This window comes from Myotis yumanensis, unplaced genomic scaffold (genome assembly GCF_028538775.1).
Source record: "Myotis yumanensis isolate MYYU_CA2020_CCGP unplaced genomic scaffold, mMyoYum1.0.hap1 SCAF_22, whole genome shotgun sequence".
Lineage (NCBI taxonomy): Eukaryota > Metazoa > Chordata > Mammalia > Chiroptera > Vespertilionidae > Myotis > Myotis yumanensis.
The window spans coordinates 5,709,232-5,723,188 of NW_027223773.1; the positions used below are offsets into that span (position 1 = coordinate 5,709,232).

At 45.7% G+C, this 13,957-nt stretch overlaps 1 protein-coding gene across 1 annotated transcript in view; it reads right to left on the reverse strand.

The window, feature by feature from the left end:
- DNAH14 (dynein axonemal heavy chain 14) overlaps window positions 1–13,957 on the reverse strand; it is a 142,861-nt gene that overhangs the window by 31,309 nt on the left and 97,595 nt on the right. Inside the window, exons 59-67 of the mRNA XM_070401461.1 lie at window positions 13,556–13,681; window positions 10,957–11,051; window positions 9,663–9,822; window positions 6,975–7,106; window positions 6,253–6,348; window positions 5,738–5,878; window positions 4,103–4,318; window positions 773–1,003; window positions 44–165 (exon numbers count right to left, since the gene is read on the reverse strand). Coding sequence (XP_070257562.1) covers window positions 44–165; window positions 773–1,003; window positions 4,103–4,318; window positions 5,738–5,878; window positions 6,253–6,348; window positions 6,975–7,106; window positions 9,663–9,822; window positions 10,957–11,051; window positions 13,556–13,681 — 1,319 coding nt within the window. The remainder of the gene's footprint in view (window positions 1–43; window positions 166–772; window positions 1,004–4,102; window positions 4,319–5,737; window positions 5,879–6,252; window positions 6,349–6,974; window positions 7,107–9,662; window positions 9,823–10,956; window positions 11,052–13,555; window positions 13,682–13,957) is intronic.

Consider the following 13,957-nt stretch of genomic DNA (forward strand, 5'->3'; position numbering starts at 1 on the left):
GAAAACGGAAACGTTTGGCTCAGTGGACTAGGTAGGACCTTACCTAAACTTGGAATTATATTCAATCTCAGAGTCATTGACCCGGATGAAGGACTGGCCTCTTCTCTGGTAGATGTCCTTCTTCAAAATCACCTTCAGACTTGGAGGCAAGGTTTCAGGGAGATTCTGAAAAACCCAATAGATGGGAGTTAAACAAGTTCATCTTACACAGAATAAATCGGTGGAAAAGACACAGCTTTAAGAAATGCGAATCTTTTCTCATTTTTTTAAATTTACTAAGCAGCGGTTCTCAACCTGTGGGTCGAGACCCCTTTGGGGGTTGAACGACCCTTTCACAGGGGTCGCCTAAGACCATCGGAAAACACATATATAATGACATATTGTTTTTGTGATGAATCACTATGCTTTCATGATGTTCAATTTGTAACAATGAAATTGGGGGTCCCCACAACATGAGGAACTGTATTAAAGGGCCGCGGCATTAGGACCGTTGAGAACCACTGGACTAAGGTATTACATATGTGTCCATATCCCCCCATTGCCCTCCCACCCCACTCCCATACATACGAATCTTATTAATATCTGGACCCCAGGAAAGGACAGACCTGAGAGAGCTGGACATTGAAAACTCACCGTATAGATGCAGTATTTCCCCCCAAAGGAGTTGACCTGCTACTTCCTTTAAGGTCTCACTCAGGCTTTCTGCTCAGTGCGTACAATGTGTGTGTCTGTGGCCTGGGACGGGGGAAGCCGGCCACCGGGGGGCACATACCTGCAGGAGGACGCTCCCTCCTGTCTGCATCGCTTTTTCAATGGTCCGGATGTAATCGCTGTCCCGGATGGAGCACTCCTGCAGCCGCGGCCCCTCCATCTGGCGGATCCAGTGATACGCTTGCTCGTGGGGGTCAATCAGCAGAGGCCACGGCAGGCCGTTCTGGATCAGGATGGCGTTCTCCGTCGAATACTGACCAAGAGGCAGCCCCTGCTGATGCCACTGGCGGATCTGGAATGAAACCACGGATGCTTTCATTGTTTTGTGAGCTTCTTCAACATGGTTAATACCTACAGGACGTACCCGCCCGTCAGTCGCTTGTAGCCCAGATCCACCGGCGTGGTCCGGCTGGGCTGGTGTTCAAGTCGCCCTTATGTGACTTCATAACGGCCCCTAAGCGATGCTGGCCCTATCCGGTTTGGCTCAATGGATAGAGCAGGGGTCCTCAAACTTTTTAAACAGGGGGGCCAGTTCACTGTCCCTCAGACAAGTGGAGGGCCGGACTATAGTTTAAAAAAAAACTATGAACAAATTGCTATGCACACTGCACATATCTTATTTTGAAGTAAAAAAACAAAAGGGGAACAGATACAATATTTGTATTTGCATGTGGCCCGCGGGCCGTAGTTTGAGGACCCCTGGGACAGAGCGTCGGCCTGCGGACTAAAGGGTCCCGGGTTGGATTCCGGTCAAGGGCACATGCCCTGGTTTCGGGTTCAATCCCCAGTAGGGGGTGTGCAGGAGGCAGCCGATTCATGATTCTCTCTCATCACGGATGTTTCCATCTCTCCCTCTCCCTCTCCCTTCCTCTCTAAAATCAATAAAAATATATTTTTTTAAAAAAAGAGTAGTGATGCTGGCAATTCAGATGTGCCAGAGAGAAGCCATGATGGACTTCCTTTCAGTGGAAAGGTGTGTATATATAGAAAAAAACATGGAACAGACCGACAGCTGTCAGAGGGGAGGGGCGACTGGGTGAAAGAAGGTGAAAGGATTAGCCAAAGAACATATATGCATAGCCCATGGACACAGACAACAGTGTGCTGATGGCCAGAGGGAATGGGGCGGGGGGCTGGATAGAGGTGGGCAAAGGTGGGGGATGGGGACATCTGTAATACAATACAGTGTCAACAATAGAAGTAAAAAAAGAAAAGAAAAAAAACACACCAGTATATATAGGGCCAGGTACCATCTGCAGTTCCAGGCACCCCTGCTAACAGGGGGGACTACTGTACTTGGGATCGATATATCAATTTGGAAAAACTGATCTACAGAACTTTAACTTCACAATATTGAGTGTTCCAGTTCATGAACATGGTATAACTCTTCATTTGTTCAGGTTTCTTAAAATTTATCTCTGTCTTTTATAGTTTTATACAAATTTTTTTTTGATAATTCATATTGATGCTATAGAAATGGCACCTAAAAACATGGCTATTTGTTGCTGGTGTAGAGAAATGCAATTGGTTTGTGCCTACTGACTTTAATTCCAGAAACTTGGCTAAACGTTTGTGAATGCTCATGATATATCTACCTATTCTCTTCAGTTTCCTAGGCACATAACACCTTCAAAATTTTCTACTTTTTTCTTTTCCAACTCTAAAAGCTTTAATTTCTTTTTCTTGCCTTATTGCACTGTCTAGGATCTCTGGTCTAGAGCTAAGTAGGTACTTAGAGCTAACCCTTTTTTTTTTTTTTTTAAATTAAATCTTTATTGTTCAGATTATTACATTTGTTCCTCTTTTTTCCCCCCATAACTCCCCTCCTTCCAGCTCCCACCCCACCCTCCACCCTCACTCCCCACCCACTGTGTTCATCCATAGGTGCATGATTTTTGTCCAGTCACTTCCCGCATCTCCCACACCCCTTTTTCCCCCAAGAATAGTCAGTCTATTCCCTTTCTATGTCCCTGATTCTATTATAATCACCAGTTCATTCTGTACATCAGGTTATTTATTCACTTGATTCTTAGATTCATTTGTTGATAGATGCATAGAGCTAACCCTTTGTCACGTTTCCAATCTCAAAGGAAAAACTTTCACCAATGCTCATTTTTTTTTCAATCCTGGTTTCTTCTTTGACTTGTGATTAGTTTAGGAGTATATTTCCTAATTTTCAGAAATATCGGGTTTTTCAAAGAAACTTTAAATTACTGACTTCTAGCTAATTGCACTTTGATCAGACACCATAAAATTTAAATCCTCTGATGTTTGCTGAACTTTATTTGTGGTCCATTCCAAGGCCAATTTTGGCAAAGTTCTCTGTGAGCTTGCATAGAATGTGTAACCTGTAGGTGTAGGCTGCAGAGTCCTATTGTGCCCGTTATCCATTTGTTAATCATGTTGGGCAAATCTTCTCTATTCCTACCGACTTTTGTGTCCTCTTCCTACAGGTTACAGAAAGAAGAGTCTTAAAATCGTTCACTATGATGGCAGGTTTGTCCATTTTTATATCAAGTTCTTTTAATGTTCGTTTTATATGAATTTGAGGTCATGTTATTAGGTACAAACAAATTTAGAATGGTTAACGCATTCTCGAAGACTTAAACCAATTCTTACTGTGTTGTAACACATGGTTATACAATTCTAGCAATCCCTTTCTGCATTCAAGTTTATGCTCTCTTTTTAAAAACATAATCTATAGAAAATGGGGAGGAAATTTACCATAATCAATCTTTGTGTTTTAGATGTGTCCTCTCTGAGTAACATATGATTTCTGCTTTGTATTTTGGTTTACATTTTTATATAGCCTTATAAGCTTAGCCTTTTAATTGGACCATTTACATTTAATGTAATTATTGATTTATTTGGGTTTAAATTTGTTCTTAGCGTTATGAAAACAAATTGCTTCTGAGGATTTGTAGGTTGGATGGTCAGTTTAAGTTGAGTTGTCAGCAGGGGAACCAATTTAAAATTACTCTCTGGGATACCATTGTTGGAAATTACGTAGACAATAAATATCTATTGATAAATTAATAAATGTGAGGTCTATATTCTGGCTGTTTCTAAGAATACTACCCGTGATTTAATAAGTCCACCAATTTATTAATGAAAGGATTTTCAGGGACAGAAATTGGCTATATTTATTAGACAGTGTTGCAATGAGAAAAAATGTATTTTGTGACTTTTGCCCAAAGGATTGGGAAGTAGTAGATGCAACTAATTGAGGAATTAAAACTATAACTTAAAAAAAAAGTTAAGGCCTAGAACAGACTTCAGTACTTTCATTTATCAAAATGATTTGGGGGAAAGAGCCAAGCCAAAAAAATGCACATGCAAAAATTCAAATCAACGATAAAGCCACTCAACTGGATAATAGATATGGTCGTACCTGCTGTGTTTGTGCCATGACTTCAATTAAAGAAAAGTCAGAAGACAAAGAAATGTTGTTTTTAGTGCAAAGATTCTCCCACTTATTCACAATCAGCTCGCGGAATTCTGCTGTTAACACTCCGCTGTAGACAATGCACGCTGCTGAAATCAGGAGGTCGCCCACAATCCCTTCCAACTTGCTGTCTATCTGATCAATTGTTTCTTGCCATCGAGTCTAAATGTTAAAATGAAAATGAGTTATTGGTCTTTGCTATAAAATCTATTTCGAGACATTTTGGAAATTAAATGGCCCCCCAGTTGGATCAATCATTGCCATTCCTATTCCTCTTCTCCTGCTGTGGTTGCAATACAATTAATCATGGCTAAAATAAAAACACTCTCTTTTTTAAGGGAACACGGGTCCTATTTTTGGATTTGCCAATGGGATCATATTTGCTAAGATGAATAGGCATTTCAAATTCTTTGTGTACTAAAGCAGGGCAATTAAAAAATAAATCATATTATGTTATTAATGGTGTTCAATAATAATAGTGACCAATATTTATTAACTCCTCACTTATCTGATAGACATTTTACTTTGAAAAATCTCATTGGATTCTTTCAATATCCTGTTAAATAAAAGCCACGGATTTCATTTTAATAAAGAAGAGGAAGTTGAAGGTTAGAGAAGTTAGGCAACTTGCTCAAGTTCACAAAGCTCTCGCTGGGTGGCTGGCTCGGAACCCACGCTCGCTGGCTGAGCGGCCTCCTCCCTCGACCACGTCTGTGCTTAACTGTCGGTAAATGAAGTGCGCTGGCCAAGAGCCCAACCTCTGGCAGCTGAACACCTGGGCTAACGCTGATGTTCGACCATCGCTCAATATACAGCTCTCAAGGACATAAACGGAGGGATGTGATCTCCCTCTGATGGGTCTAACTTCATAACCTCCTTTCGCCTGCCCTGTAGGAGTCTTCCCTCATAGGTCTCTACTTCAGGTTCTCAACCTGTGGGTCACGACCCCTTTGGGGGTCGAACGACCCTTTCACAGGGGTCGCCCAAGACCATCGGAAAACACACCTATAATTACATATTGTTTTTGTGATTCATTACTATGCTTTAATGATGTTCGATTTGTAATCATGAAATTGGGGGTCACCACGACATGAGGAACTGTATTAAAGGGTCGCGGCCCTAGGAAGGTTGAGAACCACTGCTCTGCTTAAACCAACTAAATAAGAATGATGTTGAGGATTCTGTAACATCCTTTGAGAGAGCTGAGGTCTGACTACACCTACTTGGCTCACTAGGGATTCCAGGATAGACAAGGAAGATGAGTTAGAAGAGAAATAATAAGATAAGGTGGAAAAGGTCAGATGATGGACAGAACCAAAGAAAACATTCTTTTCCCTTCCTGGCGCCCCCCCACGCCCCCCCCGCCAGGTTTCAGCCCCATCCCTTCTGATACATTCATCCTGGGTTGTCCCTGTGCTGGAAGAGAGAACCTGACACAGAGTTGGACTCGGCATCGCACCAAGATGTGCTGATGCCTTAGGTGCCAGCGAAACAACTTCTGACCTTTGGGGTCGGTTACCCCTGTTTGAAGACAAGCGTGAAAAATTAACGGAGGGGACAGAAGACCAACAAAAGTCACACCTTCTCATCTCCCAGGGCGGTGAGTAGCACGGACGCACAGTACATGCGCCTCATGGCGAGCTGTCTGCGACCTGCTAGTACGTCTTTCTCGGCAACGATGTCTCTGTAGGCTGCGTGCAAAACCTGCAAATGTTCTTCAACCTGAAAGACAATTAATTTATTATTGAGATTAATCTTATGTTGCCTCAAGAGTTTATTTCTACTTATAGAAATACTAGAGGCCAGGTGCATGAAATGCGTGCACGGGTAGGGTCCCGAGGCCTGGCTGGCGATCAAGGCTGATCAGGGCCTTCCAGCTGCCGGCCGGGGGGGTGGGGGGGGAAGGAAGGCCTACTCTTGCGTGAATTTCGTGCATCGGGCCTCTAGTTTCATCGTAATCAAGCTCTTACTACCTTCATGATCATCCCCATTTTATCTTCAACTTATGAAATCTACTGAGATGATGGCTCTTTCCGGATGCTGTTGTCTAGTTCATAAAGGTGTCGACAGTTTAACGAGTAAAAAAAAGGTCTTACCAGCTGCAAACCTCTTTGTTTTTCTGCCAACCTTTGTTGCGCAATTCTTAGAACGTTCTGGGCTTCAGCGACTTGGATCTCTTTCGGGCCCACCACCTTAAAAGGAATGTCGCAACATGTGAGTGTTAAGGAAGTCAAGTTCACTTTTTAAAAATGCCACTTTTGTTTAAAAATATATTGTTATTGATTTCAGAGAGGAAGGGAGATGGAGAGACAGATACATCAATGATGAGAGAGAATCACTGATCGGCTGCCTCCTGCACGCCCCCTACTGGGGACCAAGCCCGCAACCCAGGCGTGTGCCCTTGATTGGAATCAAACCCAGGACCCTTCAGTCCGCTGGCCGACACTCTATCCACTGAGCCACACCAGCCAGGGCTAAAATGCCACTTTTGTTTAAAAGACATTTATAAGTGTCAACCCTTAGAATGAACTTGCCGAGAATGACGTGTACAGAAGGAATATAAAGTAGCTTAATATGGTGAAATATAGTAAAACAAACAAATGAAACAGCAGCATCGCTGCCATAAAGAGCAGAAGTGGACAGGAGGGCTGGATAGCTGTGCGCGTTGGCGTGTGTTTGATTACAGGGTGTGTCCTTGCGTGTTCCTTTCCTGAGAAGTTCACTTGCGTCTTGGTGAATGAACAGCATTTCTGGATACTTCATCCGTGCGAAGTGTCGCTTCCCAGCCGCTTCTGACGTATAGGGGGGGAAAGCGTACCTTCCGAACATTGTGGTAGTTGTTCAGAGCTATGATCCACTCGCACATAGAGCAGCAGGCGACAGACACGTGGGCGATCTTTTTGGGGTGGAAGTCGGGCAAGGTTAAAAACTTCTTCAGCTTCATGAACACCTGGAGAGAGCGTAGGCGGGGTGTGAGGTGAGAAAGACCTATTCTTGATCTGAAGTCCTCCCTCACCCACCTCAGGGTGAAATTTTAGCTCCCGTCAGAAATACCCAGCTGTTCCCGGGCAGAAGGAAAACAACATACCGAGCTGGCCCGGCCTGGTGGCTCAGTGGTTAGAGCGCCGGCCTTTGGACCGGAGGGTCTCGGGTTTGATTCCTGGTCAGAGGCACATACCTGCTTGCAGGTGTGGTCCCTGGCCCTGCACAGGAGGCAACCAATCGATGTCTCTCTCTCGCATCCATGTTCTTTCCTCTCTCTCTCTCTCTCTCTCTCTCCCTCTCTCTCCCTCTCCCTCCCTCTCTAAAAATCAATGGAAAAATATCCTTGGGTGAGGATTAACAAACCCCCCCCCCCCCCCACACACACATGCCTCAGCACAAACTGGTTCTAGTACCAATGATTTTTTCCAGAGGGGGAAGCCCCCAGTGCAGATATCCTGTCGCTGCTGTTATTGCTATAGGGCCTTTGCTGCAGTTTTTAAAAGAGGAGCTCCGTTTAAAAATAAAAACAGAACTCGTTAACTTTCTCTGGCTTTGCACAAGTTGGGGTGCGCGGAGGTCTGAGGTCTCCTTCCTGTGGGCCTCAGGGGCGAGGGGCTGGGGACCCCAAGAGGGGAATGGGCTGGACACACCTGCTCAGAGGTCTCGCCGGCCAACGGGGGGGGGGTGTGGCTCGGGGCGCACTGGGGCTCATGAGGTCACCCTCTCGCTTAGCTGTGCCACACGCCTATAGACCAGTGGTCAGCAAACGGCGGCTCGCGAGCCACATGCGGCTCTTTGGCCCCTTGAGTGTGGCTCTTCCACAAAATACCACGTGCGGGCGCGCACGGACAGTGCGATTGAAACTTCGTGGTCCACGTGCAGAAGTCGGTATTTTGTGGAAGAGCCACACTCAAGGGGCCAAAGAGCCACATGTGGCTCAGGAGCCGCAGTTTGCCGACCACTGCTATAGACCCCCTGCGTGGAAACGGCATAGCCCAGGGTGGAGACAGCCCTGCAGTATTTCTCATCTACTTCTGGGGGCCGTGGTCAGGAGGAAATCTTAGATTCCTCCTCCCGTGCCCGCCCCCCCAAACCGGACAGAACCACTCAGCTGAGGGATGCAGGCGGCCTGCCCTCGGTTTATTATTGGGGCTCCTATCTATCACAATAAAAGCGTAATATGCTAATTAGACCGAACGTCCTTCCAGACAACCTTCCGGACGTCCTTCTGGGGGCTTTAGAGAGGAATCTGCTTCTTACCTGGATGGTGGCCACACCAGTGGCATCTGGCTCTCCTGTGCGTCCATCTACCTACAGTGCCAGGGCCCAGGGCCTTGTAACTCGCTGACTACCCTGCCCGCCCCTTTCCTCTTCCTGCGAGTCTCACCTGTCCAGCAGGGCCCCCACTCTATGCTGTCCTCACCCCACTGCTCGCTCAGGACTCTGGCCCTGCTATCATCCTTCTTGACATCCTACATTAAAGCCATAGTCTTCTTTTGTTAAATATATTTCTATTGATTTATTAGAGAGGAAGGGAGAGGGAGAGAGAGATAGAAACATCAGTGATGAGAGAATCATTGATCAGCTGCTTCCCATACCCCCCACAACTGGGGATCAAGCTCGCAACCCGGGCCTGTGCCCTGACCGGGAATCGAACCGTGACCTCCTGACTCTTAGGCTGCTTCTCAACCACTGAGCCACACCAGCCGGGCAAGCCTCTGAATTAGATCTGCTCCAGAAAAACTCTTCACTGGGTGTCCAGACGACCTTACTTTCTCCGATTTTTTTTCTGTGCTCCAATCTGCCCCCATCTCCTCCCACACACGTCCGCACTGTCAAGTGCTCAGAACAGTGCTGGCCGCGTGTTGTACCTAATCCTTTGACGCACCAGTAACAATAGCTCTCAGGACCAGGTTCAGGACGGTGGCGCAGGCAGATCCCCGCCTCACCTCCTCCCACGGAGACACCAAATCCACAGCTACCCGTGGAACAATGACCTCTGAAAGGAACCCCCAAATGACCTGGGTGACTGCTATGATTTGGGCAAGAGAGAATCATTGATGAGCTGCCTCCTTCACCACCGCCCTCCCCTCCAACTCCCCCTTCCTGGGGATCAAGCCCGCAACCCATGCATGTGACCTCCTGGTTCATAGGTCAACGCTCAACCTCTGTGCGACACCAGCTGGGCTAGAATTCTAATTTTATTTTATTTTTTAAAAAATATATTTTATTGATTTTTTACAGAGAGGAAGGGAGAGAGATAGAGAGTTAGAAACATCGATGAGAGAGAAACATCGATCAGCTGCCTCCTGCACACCTCCTACTGGGGATGTGCCCGCAACCCAGGCACATGCCCTTGACCGGAATCGAACCTGGGACCTTTCAGTCCGCAAGCCGACGCTCTATCCACTGGGCCAAACCGGTTTCGGCCAGAATTCTAATTTTAATGCTTCTGTTCAACTCTCTTGGTTTGTAAATGCGAACGTGCCCCTGATTCAGTCACCGGCGAGCAGCTTTTTACCTTCTCGGGTAACCGGTCCTTGTCGAGCTGAACCAGTTTTTTCAGGAAGCCAGTCTCCGAGAGCAGTAGCTTGGCCGTAGTCCAGTTAGGTTTCTTCTGCAGGAGGATGCACACCGCATTCATGACGGTCAGGACCAGGTTAGGGGGGCGCGCGTAGACTCTGCAACAGACGGCGAGACGCTCGTCAGCTTCACGAGGAAATTCACACGCTCCCGGTCAACAATCTCAGAAGACAACACATTCAGATTTTTTTAACAAGCGCTTTCGATAAGGAGAACTAATGGCCGATACATAGCTTTTTTTTTTTTTACATTATTTGGGTGTCTTTAAAAATTTGGGTGTCTTGCCTGGCTGGCGGTGGCTCAGTGGTTGAGAGGCAACCTATGACCTGCATGCCCCCTACTGGCCATCGAGCCCACAACCCGGGCAGCGCCCTTGACCGGAACCGAACCCGGGACCCTTCAGTCCGCAGGCTGACGCTCTATCCACTGAGCCAGACCAGCTAGGGTGCTGCTTGTATTTTCTTAGGAATGTCTCTTTTGCTGCCTTTTGCACCTGGGAAGGGCACAGGGGAAAGTGCTCCCCATTGCGCCACCTGGTGGCAATGGCCGGCAGTGCAGCACCGACGTGCAGGGCTGCACCCCTACAGATCCCACTGCTAACCTGGCCGAAGGAGCAGCACAGGGGCCTCTGGTTTGTGGAACCGCAGGTCAGGCACGTGCACAGGCCCTGGGGCTTCTCTGCCTGGTCCCGGCAACACAGCACCTCACCAACTCCAGGACACACGTTCCTACATCTCTGAGACCGCGGTTGGGTTTATAACCAAGGGCGCACCACAGCAGCATACAATACTGACATGCCTTACGGTCGATGGCATCGTAACATGGATTGGGTACGGTAGATATCACACATAATATAAAATTGAAAAAAAAAAAACAACCTCCAAGATAGGTGAAAAAGGCCACCTAAACATGGAATGTGGACTTTTGCCCTGTACGTATTGCTTTAGTCCAGTGATGGCGAACCCATGACACGCGTGTCAGAGGTGACACGCGAACTCATTTTTTTGGTTGATTTTTCTTTGTTCAATGGCATTTAAATATATAAAATAAATATCAAAAATGTAAGTCTTTGTTTTACTATGGTTGCAAAGATCAAAACATTCCTGTATGTGACACGGCACCAGAGTTCAGTTGGGGTTTCTCGAAATGCTGACACGCCGAGCTCACAAGGCTCGCCGTCACTGCTGTAGTCGGAGCTTTTTCAACTCAAAAGGAAGAGGTACATGACTCACCTCAACTCGGAGATGTCGGCTTTATCCAGGGTGTTGAGAGCCAGGGTGGCCCTTTCCAGAGCCGGCATGACGCTTTTCAGTTCATTGGCAGTTGTCTGCAAGAAGGCAGAAGCCCCCAGATACGTATGCATGGGTATGCAGTTGCATTATTACTTATTAGCTATTTTCCCTACAAACAAGTGTAAACCTATCTCAAATAGGATGCTGCCTAGGCATAATTCCAGAAACTTCCAATTTTCCCGGCGTGCGACATTCAGGCGCGGGGCCAGAGGGCGTACTATAAGGGGAACGTGTGCTATGGCGCTGAGCTCCAGGCTGTGGAGGGGAAGCAGGGGTTACGATGCCTGGAGGTAGAATCAGGGCTGTGAAGGATCCTTTCATTTGTTAGATGTAGACAACTGTCAGCACCCGGTCAGACTTCCACTGGTAGCCACACACAAGGGAAGCTCACTCCTTCCTGAGGACGTCTGATAACACAGCACATACATTTCCCCTTTTTAAAAATATTGTCATTGATTTCAGAGAGGAAGGGAGAGGGAGAGAGAGACAGAAACATCAATGATGAGAATCATTGACTGACTGCCTCCTGCATGCCCCACACTGGGGACCGAGCCCGCAACCCGGGCATGTGCCCTGACCGAGAATCGAACCGTGACCTCCTGGTTCATAGGTCGACGCCCAACCACTGGGCCACACTGGCCAGGCTGCATTCTCCCCTTTTTGATGGGAGTTGTACAAAAAGAGTTTTTTAAGATCCCTAGGGTTTTAGGTAATAATCAAGATGTTTTCAATGCCTCAATAATATAAGTGAGAAATTACATTCCTTACATAGATATGTGAAAGGTATGTGATTTTATCATTTTCACTGTTATTTACAAATAAGACAAAAAAATTTGAGGGGTGTTAAACAAAAGTGATTGTGTGTCAAAATGAAGAATGAATCCTATGATCACATTGGAAAAATTCAAGGTCCCGGCTGAGTTTGCAAGAAATATTGACATTAATTAAAATATGAAAATCAGAAAACACACCTATAATGAAGATGTTGGTGGAAAACGGGTTAACGAATGCAAAGAGTATTTAAAATTAATTGCGAGACAAGAAATCTTGAAATGCCATTGCTGCTTATAGCAAATTTGACAGCAATTCTGATAAAAATGTTCATGACATTATCAACAATAAGTGATGAAGCTGAAATAAACTTTTCTAAGAAAACTATCCATGTGAAAAACGCGTTTTGATCGACTATACCAAAGTTTCTATCAGAAATGAAATTACAAAATCATTTCCATATGAAAAAGCAGTCACAGAGTATGCAGTAGAAAAAATGCAGGAAAAAGGTATTGTGGGGGTGTTTAAGGCAGTGAATTTTTGAACAATATTGTTATTTTTCTAGATTGTGTGATTTTGTAAAAATGGTCAGGTTTTAAAATTTTGTAGATTATTCGGTTTCTTTACTTATTCTAAATATTCACTTCCATGTCTAAGTGTGCACTGGTAATTTTATATTCTTTTAAAAAATATGGCCTCAGCCCGGCTGGTGTGGCTCAGTTGGTTGAGCATCCTCCCATGCACCAAGAGGTCATGGGTTCGATTCCTGGCCAGGTCACATGCCCGGGTTGCTGGATGTGCAGGAGGCAGCAGGTCGACGTTTCTCTCTCTCATCGATTTTTCTCTCTCTTCCTCTTCCTCTTCCTCCCCCTTCCTTTCTCTCTAAAATATCAATAAAAACATATTTTAACAAATCAAAAGAACGTGGCCTCAAAATTGGTTACTGTCACACCAGCCGGGTCCCTGCGGGGGCTCCGACCGGAGATGTGGAGCTGCCAGGGCCAGTGTCAATGACTCAGCCGATGGAGAAGGGACACACCAGTCACAGCCGCTGCTTCCCTTCCTTCTGTTCCTCGTAACAGAAGAGCGGGCTCACCTGTCTCTTCCTGGGACCACAGGCTTCTCACGGCCGCATCCTGTACCTCTGCTCCCTATTTCTTTTCTTTTTCTTCTTAAATATATTTTATTGATTTTTTACAGAGAGGAAGGGAGAGGGATAGAGAGGTAGAATCATCGATGAGAGAGAGAAACATCGATCAGCTGCCTCCTGCACACCTCCCACTGGGGATGTGCCCGCAACCAAGGCACATGCCCTTGACCGGAATCGAACCTGGGACCCTTCAGTCCGCAGGCTGACGCTCTATCCACTCAGCCAAACCGGTTAGGGCCTCTGCTCCCTATTTCACTCATCGCGTCCCACACGGAGTAGCTACTCAGTAAACGTTTGTTGGGATAAATATTAAAAGTGCCCAGAGTTGGGGCACTATATACACTGAGTGGCCAGATTATGATGACCACCCCATCAGTACAATGAAGTGAATTAGTTATGCAAATAATAATAATAATAAAACCTTGAGAGTATTTGCTTTTGAAGTTTTCAATATTCAGTATTTTTGGAAGAGTCAATGAAGTACTGATGGGGTGGTCATCATAACCTGCCCACTCAGTGTATATTGAGGAGCAGTTAGCTGACCTTTTAGATGTGGACGTTAGGAAATAATTTTGCAAGTCTCCAAGTGACCTCTGTTGGTTATTGTTTTAATTTTACCTGAGCGTGCTCTTCCACGATCCTGACTTCTTCTGCCATGATTTCTTCATCCTGTTTAACGAGCATCTGGACTTTCTCAACGACCTGGGAGTCCTTCTGTAGTTTTTCCATTAAGTTTTCTTTTTCCTAATGAACCAAATAAATCTTCTTAGCATGAATTTCAAGAGAGAGATTTTTTTTTAAAAAAAAAGAGAAATTCAAATAGCCCATTTCGTTACTGTAAAAATTGATCAACATCAGCTTGGAATATCTTTTTTTAATAGACTAACAAAGATGACTATGCTAAACATCATTTCATACAACGCACGTAAGGAACAATGACACGTAATGACTTTAGAATACTGGGCAGCTTGCCCGTGACCACAGAACATTTCAGATGACGGATAACTAGGGAATTTTTCT